This window comes from Mus musculus, chromosome 19 (genome assembly GCF_000001635.26).
Source record: "Mus musculus strain C57BL/6J chromosome 19, GRCm38.p6 C57BL/6J".
Taxonomy (NCBI): domain Eukaryota; kingdom Metazoa; phylum Chordata; class Mammalia; order Rodentia; family Muridae; genus Mus; species Mus musculus.
This window is the reverse complement of record NC_000085.6, coordinates 37,980,058-38,000,101: the sequence shown is the minus strand read 5'-3', so window position 1 is coordinate 38,000,101 and position 20,044 is coordinate 37,980,058. Positions and strand designations below refer to the sequence as shown.

General features: G+C 43.5%; 1 protein-coding gene and 1 long non-coding RNA gene across 5 annotated transcripts in view; one reads left to right on the top strand and one right to left on the bottom strand.

Moving 5' to 3' along the window:
* Positions 1–20,044, top strand: part of Myof (myoferlin) — a 144,542-nt gene that overhangs the window by 43,476 nt on the left and 81,022 nt on the right. For all 4 annotated transcript variants that reach the window (NM_001099634.1, NM_001302140.1, XM_006526995.1 and 1 more), the window contains exons 4-12: positions 1,778–1,886; positions 4,593–4,680; positions 13,287–13,453; positions 14,013–14,141; positions 16,951–17,013; positions 17,092–17,142; positions 18,194–18,224; positions 18,764–18,879; positions 19,627–19,753. In NM_001099634.1, coding sequence (NP_001093104.1) covers positions 1,778–1,886; positions 4,593–4,680; positions 13,287–13,453; positions 14,013–14,141; positions 16,951–17,013; positions 17,092–17,142; positions 18,194–18,224; positions 18,764–18,879; positions 19,627–19,753 — 881 coding nt within the window. The remainder of the gene's footprint in view (positions 1–1,777; positions 1,887–4,592; positions 4,681–13,286; positions 13,454–14,012; positions 14,142–16,950; positions 17,014–17,091; positions 17,143–18,193; positions 18,225–18,763; positions 18,880–19,626; positions 19,754–20,044) is intronic.
* On the bottom strand, positions 1,881–14,016 carry Gm52397. Its single transcript, XR_003952916.1, has 3 exons — positions 13,732–14,016; positions 13,187–13,559; positions 1,881–2,379 (listed from the first exon to the last, which is right to left on the bottom strand). It is a non-coding gene; the product is annotated as a predicted gene, 52397 (long non-coding RNA).

Here is a 20,044-nt window from a genome sequence, read left to right as displayed (position 1 = left end):
GTTTTTAAACATATGTATAGGGACCATTCTTATTCAAACCACACACCCTGTCTCCAGCATGAAGCAGAATGAGCAGAACTATGAATCTCTTTTGGCCTAGAGATGTAGCTCAGTGGCTGGGTGCTTGTCTGGTACCATGTAAGGCCCGGAGTAGCATCACAAGCACAAAAATCATCTCTTCTACCACTTAGGGCTTGGTGCTTGGTTTCCTATTTTAAAGCTAGTGATTTTCTGCTTTATAAACACTACTCCTCATTAACATGTCACTGCAAACGTCGGCGAGCTGTAATCAGACATCATTCTCCCTACTTCTCTATCCCAACCTTGAGGCCTGCACATTAAACTAAAAGCACACCCCAAGCTTTGTGCCTCTCTGGTCCCCACCTCCACCCACATTCCAGGTCACTTCATCCGAGTTTAGACAATTTTTTGTGGATTACTGCCCTCCCCCAATTCATGCTAATATAGACTAGTTACCAGTGGATGTGTGCTCTAAAAAAAGAAACCTTTTTAAAACATGCTTTAATTAAAAATTTCTATGTTTATTGGCAGTAACTGTAGACTTATTCATTCTTTCCACCATTCCACAAAGACCTTTTATGTGCCTGCCATGGGATTGAAACAGTGACCAAAACAGAGGCAACTGGTGTGCCCGGGGAGAGCGTTTGCTAGAGACAGACCTGCGTTTGCTCCTCTGTTCATCAGTCTTGTGCCACAGGGAGCAGGACCATGAGTGAAAGAGACCTGCAGTGATTCCAGGGACCAGGAAGAGAGAGCAAGGAATGAGCAAGCACATCCTCATTCGAAACCTGCTGCAGAGAGGATGGACTAACAAGTCAGCCCCATAGTCATCTAGATGCCTCATCTTATCTTATCTTATCCAGGAAGGTTGACTTGGGGAAATATTATTCAGTGGGAAGTTTCTGGGTCCCCATCACAGAAGACTGCTTTCCTGGCTTCCTGAAGTTTTCCTTACATCTTTTTCTTTCTAAATTCTGGGGGCCAGCTTTCAGTTGTACCCTCATTTCCTCATGCAAGATTGTCAGAATTTCATGGGCATTGCAGTTGGACCCTCAGATGACTCCTTGTCATGGGGAAGTAACACGTGTTCCGGTCACTGTGAAATACTCTGGCCCGCATTAGTTATGTGATGGTCTTGATGACAATGTTGCTGGAGATGTTAGGGTCAAAGCCTGGGCTCTGGCGACCCTAACGAGTGAGACTCAGCCACTCATCCTCAGAAAGCCAATGAAAAGGGCACATGATAATAAAAGGCAGAGAAGAATTGATTCTGTGAGGACACAGCGGGAAGAGAAACAAATAGACGTTAGCTGACCCCACCCTCCAACTTCATCTTTGGGGTGCTGATATAAGGCCTAATAGGGGGCAACAGGTATGAAGAACTAAGCAGTCCTGATCAAGGTGTGGTCCCATCCATTAGTGACCTATCATCACTAGTCTCTATACAAGGTAGTCTGACAATTGTAGGAATTATGGGAAGTTTCTTTCTGGGGGACAAGTTCCTCTTCTGACTGGTACAATGTTTTAACTTTTTTCTTCTCTTTACACAAGTCTCTCAGAGAAATTCCAATTTGGGGACCATTGTTTCAGTAGTCTGATAGCCAAAGAGAGGAGCATGTGTGTCTCTTTAGAGTATCTTCAATTTCTGCCAGGGCAGATATAAGGATAAACGAATGTGAGGGAACTGGGAATTCTAATGGCCTGTGGATGTGTGCTCCCTCATAAGCTGCTGCGCCCTTTCTTGTTTTCTCTGCAGATTAATTGGCACAGCAACTGTCTCCCTGAAGGACCTGATTGGGGACCAGAACAGGTCTTTGCCCTACAAACAGACCTCCCTGCTAAATGAAAAGGGACAAGACACTGGGGTGAGTGCTCTTCTGTGGAAAGACAGAACAAGATAGTGAAGGAAAATACTGGAAGTTTGGTTTCGTGATAAATGCATCCCCTTGTCAATGATATGGGCCTCATCCTCAATTTCCAATCACAGAACTGGCAAATTTGAGATTTGGTTTTATTTGACAGAATTCCATATGGAAAGCATATGGTTATAGCTCAATGATATCCACATGGGTGTTGACATTTAGCTTTGGATATCTAGCCTTTAAGTTGGGTGTCTAACATACCAGACAAAGGTGTGTATTACCTTCTGTGTTGCGATGGTAATATCATTGTCGTTATCACCACATTGATTGCTGAATATCTTCTGATTCCAGTCCCTCTCTATAAGTATATATTGTCTGACATAGAATCAGAATTCAAAGGTCCCGGCAGTTGGGAGGTTGAGATAGGATGATTTCTGAGAGTTTCAGCTTCATCCATTAGTGCATTCCAGGGTAGCCAGGAATATACAATGATACCCTGTGTTCAAAAAAAAAAATCCAAACTATGAGTTAAAAATTGACTCGAGTATCTCCGGTTTATATGCTGCGTGCCTACTAAGAAGTCTTCAAATGCTGTCGTGCTCAGTCCATGACCTCTAACCCCTTCATCTTCGAGCCAATTCATCTTACTTGTAAATCTGGGCATCAGTGTAAGTGTGAACACAGGGGAGGCTCAGAATCCAAAGGAGAGGATGCCAGTGAGGCTGTGCTGGTCTCAGAGACTGTATCATCCAGCCACAAGCCAGGGTTCTGATTATAACATGTGCATTCAAAATGATCTCTGCCATCTGACTACCCCAAACCCACAGAACAGAAATGGTGCCATGACAAGGCAGGATGTCACGGATTTTTTGTTTTTTGTTTTTGTTTTGGATTGCTGGGGTTTTTTGTTGTTGTTTGTTTGTTTTTTGGTCCATATGCACACACACACATATACATGCATGTGTATAACACAGAAGAGCTCTCATAGACTGTTCTAAAGCAGCTGAACTTTTGGGGCTAAGATGAACACGGCTCCTTGTGTCCCCTCACCCCCTCTGAGATTCCTAAGCATCATTAAGTGTACTGAAACAACTGGGACCACTGTGTGTAAAATAGCAATATGCTAGGTTTTAGAAGCACAGTTTCTCATGTTACATTTGAGTCCTGTGGTGCCAGCACACAGCCTTCACAGTGAGCCTTGATCTGTGAGTGCATAGACACTGATGCTGCTCTTGTGACTTGTTTGCTTGATATGAATATTCATATTAGGGGTATTATGAGCTAATACTTTCATAATGTCCTATCCAGTGTCCCCAGGCCAGTCTCATGCACCGAATGTGCTGATCCACGAGGAAACAGTCACTGATGAACAGACAAGAAAAAACAGGAGCAACACAGATGTGTGTGTCTAGACATGCACACATGAGAGTCATTAGCCACAGCAAAATGAGTAAATGAAGGAAGAGGGCCAATTAGATTTGGACTTCAGATAAATAACGAGCTACTTTTAGTGTAGCTGTGACCTAAATATTAGAATACCTTATTCTATATTTCATCTTCTTTAATTTTTTTTTTTTTTACTTTTTATTTTATGTGTATGGGTGTTTTGCTTGCATACTGTAGCCACAGAGGCCTGAAGAAAGTGTCAGATCACTGGAGACTGGAGTTTCAGAGTCGTCCTGTGAATGCTAAAAAAATCAAATCCGGGTTCTCTGAAGAGTAGTTGGTGCTGTTAACCATTGAGCCATCTCTGCAGCTCCTGTATTTTATCTTCTAACCTGATGTGTGTGGGGTCGGGGGTGGAGAATACTCATTTGCAAAGGACTTCCTTAATTTTGGAGTTTGTCTTTCCCCCACTTTGGGTATTAATATGCCTTTCATTTATGAAATGATTGTGATAGCCAATGAGCATGTGTTTGGTGAAATAAAATTTAACAACTCTTCTTCAAGGGATATAGCTCAGCAGCAGAACACTAGCATATTTGGGGTCCTGGTTCCCATCCTTTGTACTTTAGGGAGAAGGAAGGTTGTTTTGTTTGTTTGTTTTTTAATTTTTCTATCAAACTTTTTGACATTTTCAAGGTTAGTGAAGTGTAAAGACATAAGCTCTACTTTGTTGCCATTTTTTGTTTGATTCCTAGATTTCCTGGGATCATGATTAATGTGGGGGGGGGGATGACAATTATGTTTAACTTTATGATTTGTACGTTTGCCTTTTCTTTAATCAGACTCAGTTTCCCCTTTCATTCTCTCTTACAATTGTGCTATTTGCGACTAACCTTTTGGTTAGTCACAGAATTCTCCCCTGTAGAGAACTATCAAAATGAATCTCAGTCATGAGTAGAGGTGAGCAACAAGTGAGCCATTCATTCTAAATGAGCATCTCTGCTTGTACTTCTATGAGCAGAGGCCATCACCTCTGCAGGACAGAAGCTAGCTTCCGGTTCACACTTGCTTGTTACAGCTTTACTCTAGTCTGCGAGGTTGCCCTTGGCAACCTGCAATAAAGTGGCTTCTTTCCAGCTCTGCCCTGGCTCTCCTGGGGTAAGATAGGCATCGTCCAACATACCATCGCCCTTCCTACCTCTGTGGTCTCACTTCTATGCCCAGCCCTTCCAAGACTCCTACCCATGATGAACTGTTCACACTAAATCTGTAATATTCTCTTACCAGCACTAACTCGCTATGCAATGGATTCTTTCTATTCAGGCCACCATTGACCTGGTGATCGGCTATACCCCACCTTCAGCTCCACATCCAAATGATCCGAGCGGGACCAGTGTGCCAGGCATGGGAGGTAAGCTGACCCTCCTGATGGTCCCTCTCACCCCAAGGAGACCGTTCCCCAAGGGGAGTCTACTAAGCACACAAAGAAAGTCTCTAGAGAAACTCTATTTGCAAAATGCTTTTCTAGCAGAGGGGAGGGTGAAACAGTTCTCGTGATGAGCAGTCTCGCAGCCAGCCAGCCAGTACACACAGACTGTAGAACCGTTATCGTCTTGCTTTAGCTTTGTGATTTCCACTGAATACGATGTCTCAGGTTGTGAGGTTCAAGAGCCTTCATATTTTACAGCTCCCAAAGATATGATGGCTGGGATGTGTCCCCAGGCTCTAGTCTCATGGCCAATACCCTTGGGCTGAGCTCTCTTTTGCTTCCTCTGAGCCCTGATCCCTTTTCTTTCCCCCAACCCCTCCCACCCACTCAGTACTGTGGTCATATTTTTCTACAAGCCACTTGCCCTCCTGGGTCATTTGACATCAGATGTCATTCCAGACAGGGTTAACCTGGGGCCTCTGGGATGGGCTTCAAGCATTTCCCTGACAAGCTGCCCTTTCACAAAGTTGAATTTGACTTCCCTTGTTTTTCTGCAGGGTAACAGTGGTACTAAAAATGAGTTTTGCCCCAATGAAACAGAGAAGTTTCCAGAACAAGCTGTTTGTTACGCTAAATATGGTGGAGGGAGATTTTGTTTCTTTAGGTTGGCCATAGGACCCTACAATACTTTGGGCCACAAATATGATTTCCCCATAGCAAGTCTCTGCTTCCTTGGAATGAGCCACCCTTTCAGGGAAGAAATATAACCCTCCCCTAAGATTCCGTTTACCAGAGGCCATTTCTCACACATGGCATGATGTCATCTGTGTCAGCCTGGAGTCCTGGCAGCACTATAGACTGGAGGGTCTACCAGGCCCAAGAATCTGCCTCCCTGACACTCAATGGCAGGCCTGGGCAAACGCTGGCTAGATCTAACACGCAGATTCCCACCATCCTAATCAGCTTGAAGGGCTGGACAGCTGTGGAGATGATTCAGCACTTGGGTTCCTTGACTTTGGGTTTTAAAGACCATCACTATTCCATACTATACTGCATCACTATTCTATACTGAATTACATCACTATACTGTCTCACTATACTATACTATACTATACTATACTATACTATACTATACTATACTATACTATACTATACTATACTATATCATACCATACCATACCATACCATACCATACCATACCATACCATACCATACAATACTGCATCACTATACCGTACTATACTGCATCACTATACTGTACTCTACTGAACCACTGTGTAGTACTCTACTGCATCACTGTACTATACTCTACTGAATCACTGTACTGCACTGTACTGCAACTCTAAACTGAACTGTGCTGAATCACTATACTGCACTGTGCTGCATCACTATAAGGCACTGTGCTGCATCACTATACTGCATTTTACTGCATCACTATACTGCACTGTACTGCATCACTATACTGTACTGTACTGCATCTCTATACGGCACAGTGCTGCATCACTCTAGTGCACTGCACTGCATTACTCTACTGCACTGTACTGCATCACTATACTGCACTGCACTGCATCACTATACTACATTGCACTGCATCACTATACTGCACTGCACTGCATCACTATACTATACTGTACTGCATCACTATATTGCACTGCACTGCATCACTATACTATACTGTACTGCATCACTATACTACATTGCACTGCATCACTATACTGCCTTGTGCTGCATCACTCTACTGCACTGTGCTGTATCACTATACTACATTGTACTGCATCACTCTACTGCACTGTACAGCATCACTATACTGCACTGTACTGCATCACTATGCTGCACTGTACTGCATTACTCTACTGCACTGTGCTGTATCACTATACAGCACTATACTGCATCACTATACTGCACTGTGCTGCATGATTATACTGCACTGTGCTGTATCCCTATACTACATTGCACTGCATCACAATACTGCACTGTACTGCATCAGTATACTGCACTGTACTGCATCAGTATACTGCACTTTACTGCATCACTATACTGCACTTTACTGCATCAGTATACTGCACTGTGCTGCATCAGTATACTGCACTGTGCTGCATCACTACACTGCACTGTGCTGCATCACTATACTGCACTGTGCTGCATCACTATACTGCACTGTGCTGCATCACTATACTGCACTGTGCTGCATCACTATACTGCACTGTGCTGCATCACTATACTGCACTGTGCTGCATCACTATACTGCACTGTGCTGCATCACTATACTACATTGCACTTCATCATTATACTGCACTGTACTGCATCACTGTACTGCACTGTACAGCATCACTATACTGCACTGTACTGCATCACTATGCTGCACTGTACTGCATCACTGTACTGCACTGTACTGCATCACTATACTGCAAAGGAGCTGGCTGTGTCAGGGTACCATGTAAATATAATATGACAAGGTAAAATTTCTTCATTTAGAATAAGAATAAGTTTCATTAATCTGTAAGCATTTGTATTTTTTGTTATGTAAAGTTATTATTCACCAGGGCTGAGTCAGAGGTCACATTCAGAATGTTAGTTTCATACTCTTAAAGTCACTTTTTAAAAGAAGTACAAACAAGAGAAGGAAGAAAGGAGGGGAAGGGGGAGAGAGACAGAGAGACAGAGACAAAGGGAGAACTAGTTTTTATTAATTAGGAAAACCAATTATTGTTTTTTACTGGTGCATGCTTTAATGATATACACAGAATATTGGGTCCAGATCATTACCCCTTTAACTAATTCTTAAAGAATTATCATTTTGTATAAAAGTAATGAAGGTTTCCCTTAACTTATATAGATATTTTCAATTTTTAAAACTTTAGTTTGTTATCTATTTTTAATACAAGAAATAACTGCTTATTAAAATGCAAGCACCATAGAAAAGATCTCAGAAGACACAAGAAGAGAAAAGAGAAGAGAAAAAAAACCTCATTCTCCTGAGATACATCTGCCAGCAGCTCATGGCAGTGATAGGTGGTGTTAAAGGTGTCACTCGCACGGTGGCTGCTGCTGGGGAGTGTGACATCTTAGCAATATAGCACAATAGAAAGATGGTCAAAGGATGCTCTCTGCAAGTTAAAAAAAAGCCTAGTCCTGACCAAAGAATCAAACACTTAAGAAACTTCTTTTGGAAGAATGCTTTTGAGGAGCCCTTAGGTCAAGATAGCAGAAGATTCAGAGCGTGGTGCATTATATGGTCGACTGAGAGTGTGTGGTGTCAAAGATGTCCCCTTACAGACCGCCTTAGAAACTGGTCCTGTATCAGAAAGAAGCAATGAGCCAGTCTGAAGATTTGGCAGCCTAGAAACCTGTTACCATGGCAACTTGTTCACGTTCTGGCAGTCAGCTCGACTGGAGTGTACATTTCTGTTACCAGAATGAGCTATTTTTAAAAGCTCATATCTATTTTTAAAGAACCATCTGTTCAATGTGTCCTTTGCTCAACTAAAGAAAGGCAAAAACTCATTCATAGACTGACGCTGGTATTTCAAATTTATCCATGAATAACATTCCATGTATAACAAAAGTGCTTTCGCTTGAAGGTAAATTTGATCTACTTCAGAAAAGCGGTTACTGATACTTATACATGTGGCATGCAGAGATGAGGAAGGCAGTGCTTGGTCCCAAGGAGCTCACAGTCACTAGAAAGATAAGATAGACTGAGTAACAGCAGCCCAGCAAATGTGATCAATTCTTCTCCAGAAAGGAGCCAAATGATTGCAGGTTTATCCAGCCACCTTACATTGACAGGCTTATGAGGTAATGTGTCTGACACTAGCTTACAGCCTGTGCTGTCAAAGGCATATGCTTCCAGGATGAATCCTAAGCCTGTGTTTCTCTTTTTTGTTAAGTTCTTTTCTTCAATACTCTGTGTGTGTGTGTATATGTCTCTGTGTGTGTGTGTGTGTTTGTGTGTATAAGGTGACATGTTATACATTTTTTGGGCACCTAACTGCTATTTATCCAAGAATTGGAATGGAAAAATAATGACTATCTCACAGTAGCATACAGTTATATGACTTCTAATATTTCAGAAGCCCAGAAACATAATCTACATGTGGTGATGTTCACTGTAAGAGCTGCTCTGAAGAGGCAAGAGTTTGCCACAAGTTTAAGATGAGCCTTGGCTCCATAGTGAGTGCCGGGCCAGCCAAAACTACATAGCAAAACATTGTCTCAATAAACAAACAGATAATAACAATAATAAAACGTCAGGTACAGTAGGACTGTAATCCCAGCTTTTAAGGAGGGAGTAGGAAGATCATACACTCAAGACCAGCTTTGACTTCATAAAGAGTTTAGGGCCAGGCTGGGATACATGGGGCTATGCCTAAATAAATATAAGAGAAATTCAGAAATATTATAAACATCTGCTGCTATGTTACCCTTTTGTGCTTCCAAATTCCCTCTTTCCATGTTCTGTATTGTATTTCTTTGGTATAATTCTTTTTCAAGATTTATTTATTTATGTATTTTATGTATATGAATGCTCTGTCTTCATGTATGTCTTCATGCCAAAAGAGGAAATCAGATCCCATCATAGATGTTTGTGAGACCTTTATATGAGATGTTTGTGGTTGCTGGGAATTGAACTCAGGTCCTCTAGAAGAGCTCTTAACTACAGAACCATCTCTCCAGCCCCTGTGTATTATATTTTTAAACTTACTCTAAAGAATAATGTTACCAACCTTTTGTTCTGGTTTTACAGTGACCTTTGTTTTAGAGTCATAAGATTGTGCCTTAACCAGTACAGACACTTAACCAGACTTTATCATAAGATTTATCATAAGAGTCCAGATTATTATCATAAGCAAAGAAAGACAACATGGTAGCAATAGGAAAATGGTAAATATTGACCAAAGGGTTGGCAGGGAAGAGACTATTCCAGAAAAGCTGTTTTATTAGGAACAGAAAGTTAAGAGGGTCGTGGACCAGTGAGTGTGTAGGCAGAAAGGATAGAGGTGTGAGAGACTGACGGAGACAGAAGGCCGAGGGAACTGGGCCAGCACTCTTCCTCAGTTCATCCCTAGGTGGCCGGCCTACACTGGGAACCCCTGTCAGGCTCTCCCACCCTAGCAGTGTGAGGGCAGATGGGTGATGGAAGCAGGCAGGGGATGGCCTGCAGATATGGTACCGTGGCCATCTTTTCCTTGAGAAGAGCAGGGTGCCTGGAAAGAGCAGAGTAGTCATCACCCATCAGGAAGAGTTAGTTAGGGTGCCAAAGGCTAGTGTAACTGTAGCATAAGGTGTCTGAGCACTGCCAGCTTCTCTGTGATGAGTAGGGACTGTTCCTGTCACCAGGATGGCATATGGTAGCAGTCTTCAAAAATACTACTGTTGAGTTTCTGGGAAGAAGGTCATTCATTTTAGGAATTGAAAGGCTTCATTTGACTGACTTTGCTGGTGTTAGTGACTCTTTATGTGACACTTACTTTACTAGTGATGCTTCATTAACACCTGGGAATGGTCCCCATCATAACACCAGCAGAGTCACTACCATTTAAGAAGGGCACAGGTGATCAAAGCTTTCGAAGATTTGACCAAAGAGTACTGTCATGTTAGGAAGCAAGATGGCATTAGCACAGGGAACTGTGAAGAGAGGGAGAGGAAGGGAGAGGGGGAGGGGGAGGGGGAGGGGAAGGGGGAGCCAGGAGCACTCTGAGCTGCAGTGAGTCAGCAGATCTGATTCTGAGCATTGGTCCATTCTCAAATTGTCAGTTTCTCTGATCTTCTCATTCCTTGCAACATCAGGGGTCTGGATTAAATAATACATATGGTCTCTAATTAGGAAGTTCTATTTGTTGTTGTTTCAAGGCAGGGTTCCACTCTAGCCCAGGCTGGCGTGGAATCCACTGTGTTGTCCAAACCAGTTTTAAATAGCAAGAGGAGATAAGATCTATTTATTTAAGTGTGATAGTTGGTCCGAAGTTGGGAGTCAGGAGAGAATATGTATATTAGTAGAATGGTTGATTTGTAGTTGAAAACCAAGGCGAAATTTGCATCTGGACTTTGTTATCTCAGTGAAATAAGCAGGATTGTTAATGGAGAATGAAGTTTTCCAGGTAAGACTAATTGCTGGGTGTTGGAGGCTGGGACTGTAGCTTGGCAGTGGAATGCTTGCCCGGCTCGTACACTGTCCCAGGTGGGACAGCAATGTCTCAGCAATGTAAACCATAGGAGGTGGAAAGATGAACTGATCTGACCTTGGTGGCTTATAGTAGCCGTCTCGGGTCAGGAGCCAAGAAAATGATGTCTTGGAAATGTTGGAGATAGCCTGGAAACCCCAGAAGTCTACTTAAAGCTTGTGATACCAGTCAAGATGGTGTGTGCCCTTCTCAGCTGTGTTGGGCTGCCTAAGTACAGAGGGAGAATGTAATGTATAGAGTTGAACAAGCATGTGGGTAACATGCGTGGAGAAGAAGAGGGGTTGAAGCTATGCATGGCAACTGTAATGTCAGACCTCCTAGGCTCTGAGAACCTAGGAGAGTACTGAAGAAATGAAGGGGGTACCAGGCAGGAAGATGGTGTAGGTGGTGAGGACTGGGGCTGTCTATGTAGAAGAGTTGAGCAAACCAGGAAGAATCAAGAGATGCCTTCTCTAGCGGGTTGAGTAATGTCCCCTGACAAGTCATGTGTGTGTGAAATTTCAGGACACATCATTTGGAAACAGAATGCGCATGTGGTTTGTTAAGATGAGGTTGCCCTGGATTGTGGCAAACTTTAAATCCCATGGCTGGTGTCCTTAGGAGATGAAATTAGGGCACTCAAATATGCAGGGAGGTCACATGACTACAAAAAGTAATTGGCGTGATTGGCATGGTTGCTAAGGACCCCTAGGAGCCGCTGTATGGGAAGAGGCAGGAGGACTCTCTCCCAGATACTACGTGTGGACTATATATCTGCCAACACCTGAGATTTCACTTTCAGAGTCTGAGGCTGCCAGAGAACATTGCTTGAAGCCACCCAGTTTGCAGACCTTTGTTAGGATAGTGCTGGGAAGACCTACACCCATTGAGTCAGCAGTTCCTAGCCTGGCATTGTCCTTTGTCGGCATGACAGAGTCAGTCATTGTTTATAGCTCTGGGTCATATCCAAGCCTGGTTCTCATTAGTGTGCCATGCCAGCATAGGCACTAGAGTGTTGATGGGGAGACAGCCTGGGCAGAAGGGTGTGTTCAGCCGGGCCTTGGTGTTCCCTCCTCCTTCATGGAACACTTAGTGTTGTTCAGCCCTGAAAGAAGAGCTTCAGAAACAAAGGTGGAATGGACAAATGCTGCCATTTTTCACCTTCTAGGTTCTCTAAGGTTATATTCTATAGATAGATAGCCAGGAGTCTGACGTTTTGATGTGTGTGCATGTGTGCATGTGTGTATGCATGTATATGCTGTGTGTGCGTATATGTGACTGTGTATATGTGTGTGTGTGCGTGTATGTGTGTGCGTGTGCATGTATGCATGTGCTTGCATGGCTAGAAGTCAATGCCTGAGGACTTCCTCAGCTGCTCTCTACCTTACTCTTTGAGATGGGATTCTCACATTGACTCTGAGGCTCACAGAGTCAGCTAGGCTGATTAGCCAATGAGCTCCAGGGATTTGTCTGTCTTTGACTCCCTTGGCACTAGCATATTTTACTAAGCCATCTTCCAAAGCCCTTTTTTGTCTCTTAAGAAAAGAAAAGCTAAAGTTTGTCAATATGTTTCAAAGATTTAGTGACTAAAAGAGAGGGGAGAGGTGGTAGGCAGAGTTGAGTGTTTTTTTGTTTTTTGGTTTTTTTGGTTTTTTTTTTTTTTTTTTTTTTAGAAAGAAAAGTTTTCATGTAGGCAGGAAGGAGGAAGGTGACAGTGACAAGGAACCTCCTGGGAACCTTGAGAGTGAAAGGACATTTGTGGAAAAGAATCGAAAAGACAGCAGAGAGTTAGGATATTATAATGTTGTGTGGGGAAAACTTTCTCCCTTTAATCTGTAGAGTGACTGGGAAGTGAAGGAGGGGCCAGATGGATGTTGAAGTCGCAAACAGAAAGTTAAGATGAGGAAGAACATGGCCGCCATGATGCTCAGCAAGAAAGAGGCTATGAGGGCTATCTTGGTGAGCCTGGCAATTGTGACTTAGGAGTTTAGCAGGTGGGATCCCAACATGGCTCCTGGGTCGGTCTCTAGACAAGCAGTGAGAAGCAGGGCATGGGGGATGGGAGTTTATCTGTGCATTTGGTTCTCCATAGCATTTCTTCTTCTCCTTAGTCTCTGATCTCAGGCTGGCTCCTGAGGGGAGCGCGCACTCACTATAGCCAGTCCAGGACACAATACTTCTCTCACTATCCTTATGATCTCTGGTATTCTCTTGTCTCTGTGAAGACAGACCAAAGGTCCTAATACACCATGAATGCATTTGCCGTAAGAAACTGTGCCTATGCACCAAGTTCCCAGTCAATGCCACCAAATCACCTTCCTTACCTGTTACCTTGGGAACAGGGCAAGTCCAGGAGACCAGGGTGCTGGATAGACAGTTGCAGGCTAAGGACCATCACTAACTGGTTCCCCTTCTGTATTTCAGAAGAAGAGGAAGAAGATCAAGGAGATGAAGACAGGGTAGATGGCATAGTCAGAGGCCCTGGGCCCAAGGGGCCATCTGGGACAGTGTCAGAAGCTCAGCTGGCTCGGAGGATCACCAAAGGGAAGAGCAGCCGAAGGATGCTGTCCAACAAGCCACAGGATTTCCAGGTGGGAAGGGCTCTGCTGTTCTGTGCACAAACTGCCACGCCCTGGCCCACAACCCAGCCACTGCTGTGACATCACGGTGAACATCGTCCTATGGACAGGGGCGCATCTACGGAAAAAGGATATAAGGGCATGAACCCAGAAAGGAGAGTTTTCTGTCTATAAGTACGAAGGGTCTAGTGAAAGTAGACAAGCTGTTTCAGAGGGGTGTAATGGGAACTTTTCCTTTCCTCTGGAAGCAAATGGGGCTGGTTAGCAAAGAATAACAGCAGTTCTGGTACCTGTTGCACTTTGCTTAGCTCTCAGCATGAGTGCATCGCAGGGACACTTGTAGACCAGGCAATGGGCCTCAGGGCGGGAATCTTAGTCTTCCCTGCTTCTCCCAGGCCAGCTCTGAACTCTTTCTCTTGCTCAGTGATCACAGACGGCCCCTTCCGGACTGGGAGGTCTTAGTACCGGTTTTAGCCATCCTTATGAGCCAGAGAGCCGAGGTGACACCTGAGGATCCCTTTGCATCGCACACTGGACGAGCTTTGGTAACAACACCACTTTGTGCTTGCAGATCCGTGTCAGAGTGATCGAGGGCCGTCAGTTATGCGGCAACAACATAAGGCCCGTGGTGAAAGTTCACATCTGTGGTCAGACGCACCGCACGAGAATCAAGAGAGGGAACAATCCGTTTTTTGACGAGGTGAGTGGGTTGAGAGTGCACGGTCCTGCTCACCCAGTCTGTCCTGTTTGTACATGTCTCCTCCTGCCAATTTCACCCGGTTCACAGAGGAGGGAAACACGGAGCTAAGAACTGGAAAGTACAGTACAGGCCTCCGGTGTGAATGAAGCACAGAGAAGTCAGAGCCACACAGGCGTGAGGCCACCTAATTGGCTTCCACTGATCTCCAATTGCCCATGTCTTCCTGACATTTCTCCCGTTTCCTCATGGGTCACTTTATCCTGGTAATGGAACTTGTGATGTCATCTGTATCCATTCTAGCTCCTTCACATTACAGAATGACTAAAGGTTGACTGTGTCCCTGTGCAATCCAGGCTTTAAGAGGTGTGAACATTTGCTTGGTTACAAAAATATTTCATATTAAAGGAATGCCACATGAACAAACAATGCGTCCCAGTTCTGTTGACTTCTGTGATATGCTCAAAAGTGCTTAATGCCTTTCCAGTCATCTCAGACCCCACAAAACCACAACTAGGCATGAACAGAAACAATGTAGAACTCCCTCGGATGCTAGCTGTGCTATGTTCAGGAGACTCAGCTCTGAGATGCCTCAGCCTGCACCTTTCCTAGTCTCTCTTTTTCCCTAAAGTCCTGATTCTGGCTCTGTCCTTTTTTTTTCCTGTCTACATTCATAAGAGAAACCAGTTTGTTCTCTTCTGCCCCCTGTCTCTTGTCTTACTCAAGCGAGGTAAAGGACCAACCCCATTTTCTTCAAACCTATACCTCTTAGACTGAAGATAGACAATAGCATATAGATGCCTATAGATGCCAGTGACTGGGGCTTCAGAATGAGACATGTCGGTTAAGGCTTTCATGATATGGGCTCTATGTTAACTAAGCTACTCTGAGGAGTAGAACAAGGGTCTCCATCTTCCTTAGACTTTTCATATTCGTCATCTTAAGTATGTAAGTGTGGTACCAGAGACTGAACCTGGAGCATCATACTAGGGTACCTGTCATGCACTATACTAGATGTACCCTTAGCTATCGTTCCAGACCCCTCCCCCCTTTACAGGGCATCTATGTCTTGATAGTACATAAAAGCACTGTCTACTGTGTGTTGTAGATAATATGTCAGCATCTATCAGACTATGGGGATAGAGATAGATAGATAGATAGATAGATAGATAGATAGATAGATAGATAGATAGATGATGGATGGATGGATGGATAGATAGATAGATAGATAGATAGATAGATAGATAGATAGGGATGGATGGATGGATGGATGGATGGATGGATAGATAGATAGATAGATAGATAGATAGATAGATAAATAGATAAATAGATAGATGATAGATTTTTCGGTCAGTTTCACTCTGCAACCCAGGCTGGCCTGAGATCTTGAGTTCTTTACCTCATCATCTTAAGTGCTGGGATTACAGGTATGTAACAGTAGGTACTATGCACTAGGTGTGGAATATTTTATAAAAACGACTACTCCCTATAGAAAACTCAAGAAAAATAGAACTATTCTAGGTAAAAATTAAACTGAAAAGAAATGACATCCAGATGCAGCGGTGATCTGTGTGTGGATCTTAGATTTTGAAAAAAAAAATCCAAGAATTTTTGTTTTTAAATCTATAGAAAAATCTTAAAATTGACTATTTACATGTTCATTTTGGGCATGTGGTAGCAGCATTGTGATTACACAAAAAGGTGCCCTTGCTCTTATGAAACATGCACAAATACACCTTGAAAGAGTAAATTACCATGATATCTAACTTTGTTTTGAATGATTCTGTTAAAAAACAAGAGAGAGAGAGAGAGAGCAAGCAAAAAAATCAAGAAAGACGAGCCTTGCTTTAGGTTTTTTGCATATTTTAAGATGACCATCGTCAGAGTAGAAACTTATTTTTCTTTCCAGTTTGGAAAAACTGTAATAAATCTATTTTCCTTAGAAGGAAAACAAGACCTCAAGGTAGTGGTGGTGCACACCTTTAATTCTAGTACTTGGGAGGCAGAAGCAGGTAGAGATCTCTGTGAGTTTGAGGTTAGGCTGGTCTACAGAGTGAGTTGTTCCAGGACAGCCAGAGCTTCATAGAGAGACTCTGTCTCAAAAAACAAGCAAGCAAGCAAGAAACAAAAAAACAAAACAAAACAAAACAAGACAACCAACCCAGAAAGATGAAACAAATACCCCACTGTAGTAACAAAAATGAAAAGTGCTATTCTATTTTATTTAAGCTATTTCTGTTTATTTAAAATATTTCTACATATGAAGTTGGAGAAAGTGGTTTTGTTTTAAAAAAAAAACTATTTTTTTTTAAGTTAAGGTCGTCATTGTAGCCCAGGCTAACCAAGAACTCACCATGTAACTCAGGCTGGCTTCCAATCATGGCTGTCCTTGTACCTCAGCCTCTCACGTTCTGGGAAAGGGGTGATGAGATTTGGCTGAGAAGGAATTTACCACAACTGAATGGGCAATGTTTTCCTTAAAGGCATTAGACATAAGTGATAGAACTAAGGATGTTAGTGAACTGAGTGGACATCCCAGCCGTCAGCATGCACTTTAGTCAAAGTGTCAGTGTGGAATAATCTAGGTCCTCACTTTAGTTAGCCGTAAATGTCCAGTGCTAAGTGAACACATTTGCTCGTGTCAGTTATTTCCTGTGTTTTCCTTTGCCACTGTGCTGCGATGGGTAAGTGCTCACTCCACCATACCTGATTCTCAAAGTGTTTAGCAGTTTTCTAGGCAAGCCTTCAGCACCAGCTCCTCTGGGCCTGAGCCACTGGCTAATGTCCGATGTGTTCTGTGTTGTTTTGACAGTTATTTTTCTACAATGTGCACATCACACCCTCTGAGCTCATGGATGAGATCATCAGTATCCGGGTAAGGGACCAGGGCAGGAGGACACTGCTCACTGACCACTGACAAAGACTGTCCGCTCACCCTTCTCCTTTCCTCCAGGTTTATAATTCCCATTCTTTGAGGGCAGATTGTCTGATGGGGGAATTTAAGGTGAGTGACAGCAGTATACTTCTTTCAATGATATAAAGATGAGAACTCTCTTAATAGGGAATCTGATTCACAGCCAGGCCTCAGGGCACGCATGGCAGTGGCATCTTTAGGGTTCTAGGTAGAGGGTAGACACCATGATTTTTGCTGAAGGCTTTATGGGTCTTGTCTACCTTAAATGTATAATACTAATAGCATTCCAAAGCATGGGGCCTTGGTGTGTCAATGAAGGTCTTTGCCAGCTTCTGTCTGTGGATGGAAGCAAAGCCATCTCTATAAAGGATGTGTTTGGTGCTGGCAAAAAGTCCCATAACCAGCTCTACTTACCAATGGCCCCAGAGTTCTGTCCGAAAAGCCACTTGTAAGTCTGAAATGAGAACAGAAAGTGACGTTGGATAAGAGAAGCTATACTTTTTCAAGTAGTTCTCACTGTGCGGATTCTTGATGGGCACCTCAGCAGGCCTCAGAGGATGAGCTGCCTTCTGAAGGAAGAAGATCCAGTCACTAACATGCTTCTAACGTGAGCTGAGCCAGGCAGACCTCTGGTCAGACCCTGCCTGTCACCAGAGTGAATTCTCTTAACCGCTTTGATCCTTGGTTGCTTCATGTGCAGGATAGAATCAGCATCCAGGAGGCATGTAAAGACATCATGGAACCATCCAATCAATGATTAGATTAGTATTCACGTTAGGACGGACTGGATAGTTGGACAAGACCGGGTCAGGTGATTTCCTGTAAGGTGATTAATGGTCCCAGTTTCTCTGGCACTAACAATGTGGAAACTAAGAAAGTCTTGGGCAAATTGGGACATGCTAGTCACCCTGATCTCACGGTTTCTTCCAACCCCGAGTCTAGCTCACTCATTCAGTAACGATCTATCAAGAGTCTTCTGTGTGGCATACATCAGGCAAGATGCTGATACAAAGTGGGTGAGGGGGAATTTAGATCTTGGAAGTTTAAAAGTAACAGCATTGGATAAATATCATGTGTCTTTTTTTTTTTTCTTTAAAGTGACAAGACTGATTTTAAAACCTATTTAACTTGTTTTCCCCAGATTGATGTTGGATTTGTTTATGATGAACCTGGTAAGTAATGTCCCCTCATCAACTTGAAGTCTCAGTTCCTTCTAATTCTGAAGAAACTCCTAGAGCTTAAGGAAAATCTCAGAAGAAATTTCTTGAAGAGATTTCTTTCCAGTGGTGGGGATCAGGCTAAGGTCCTTGTAGATGCCTCTCCCATAGCGGCATGCCCCCCCCAAAAAAAAATCCACCACAGGAATAAAAAAACTGTTTCTGTCACGTGGAGGACGCTTAATGAGAACAAATAGTAGCTGATAACGGATAGGGATGTCTAATATTTTTACTCTTAACATGCACAAATCGGTGATGTCTTTGTTTCGTGATGGTCTCATGATCTTTTTAAGAGATCAAAATGAAAAACTATTCTAGAGCTCGGAGAGTCTCTCGTGAGTAACGCCAGGATAGGAGGAGGGCAGGACTAAGGTGTGTGTGCAGAGCATGGACAGGACGTACTGATTTGTGGACTTGCCTGGGGAATTGGATGAAATCAGGATCCTGCCAGCACATCTTTAGAGTGGCCTTGTCCTTATGCTCCTTTATGTTAGGCCACGCTGTCATGAGGAAATGGCTCCTTCTCAATGACCCAGAAGACACCAGCTCAGGCGCAAAAGGTTACATGAAAGTCAGCATGTTTGTCCTGGGAACCGGAGACGAACCCCCTGTGAGTGCCTCACCCTCTACCTTCTGTTCTTAAAAACGTAACTGAGCAGTGGGCTGTGAAATGGAGCTCAGATTCCAAACTGGCACCCCTATTCCTGATTCCTCCCACGCCAAGCTGCCCCTTGCTGATCACAGGTTATCATTTCGGCTCAGATTCCTTCTTGGTGCTTCCTAGTATATGTGAGTCTTTCTTTTAGGGGGCAAGGGCGTTGAGTCAGGCAGGGTCTCATACAGCTCAAGTTGGCCTCAGATCTAGTTCCGTAGTTAAGGTTGGCTTTGAACTTCTAATCTTCTTGCCTCCACCTGCTGTGTGCTGGGATCACAGTGCCCAGGAGTAAGTATTTAATTCAAGACATAACATGTATGTTTTTAATAACTTCATTGTTTCATTAGAAAGGCTTGAGTTCATCTTCCATGCAAAGACTCAATACCTCATCACTTTCTTCCACCTGACGGGTTAGTGATAGTTCAAGAAATCAGACAGAAACAGGAATGGGCCAGAGAGAAACCAGAACACAGGAGTGCACATACATCCTCAATGCTGGTGCTCAGGAGACTACAGGAGGATACGAAACACTGAAGCATTGATATTGTAGAGGTTTTGAGATTGAAAGAAAAAAATCAATGACTGAGCCTTTAAACGCCGAACATTAGATATAATGGAAGCAGTCCTGGACATCCATAGCTTGGCTTCTTTTAGAACTGCTTCTCCTTTGCATGTGTGATTTTGACCATGTGTCCCTCTTAGCCTGAGAAACGAGACCGTGACAATGACAGTGATGACGTGGAGAGCAACTTGTTACTTCCGGCAGGCATTGCCCTCCGGTGGGTGACCTTCATGCTGAAGATCTACCGAGCCGAGGACATCCCCCAGAGTATGTACTGCCTTAGTCATGCATGGGGGCTTGGGTTCAGCCATCTTTGAGATGGTACATGATGAACTCATGCTTTGAATACTGTTGGATGCTCCTTCTATAAGGTTCCCCTCTGAAAGGCCTTCATGGACTTACTTCCATTCTTCTGGCCCCACTGAAAGTTTCTGAGCAGCTTGGGTGGCCATTGCTCAACCATGTTCTTGTCTTTGATCCATTTTGCTCTGTCCCTTCATCCTTCCATAGTCTGTTTTATTTTCTAGAGACTGCTAAAGGGAGGCGAACAGTTAGCAC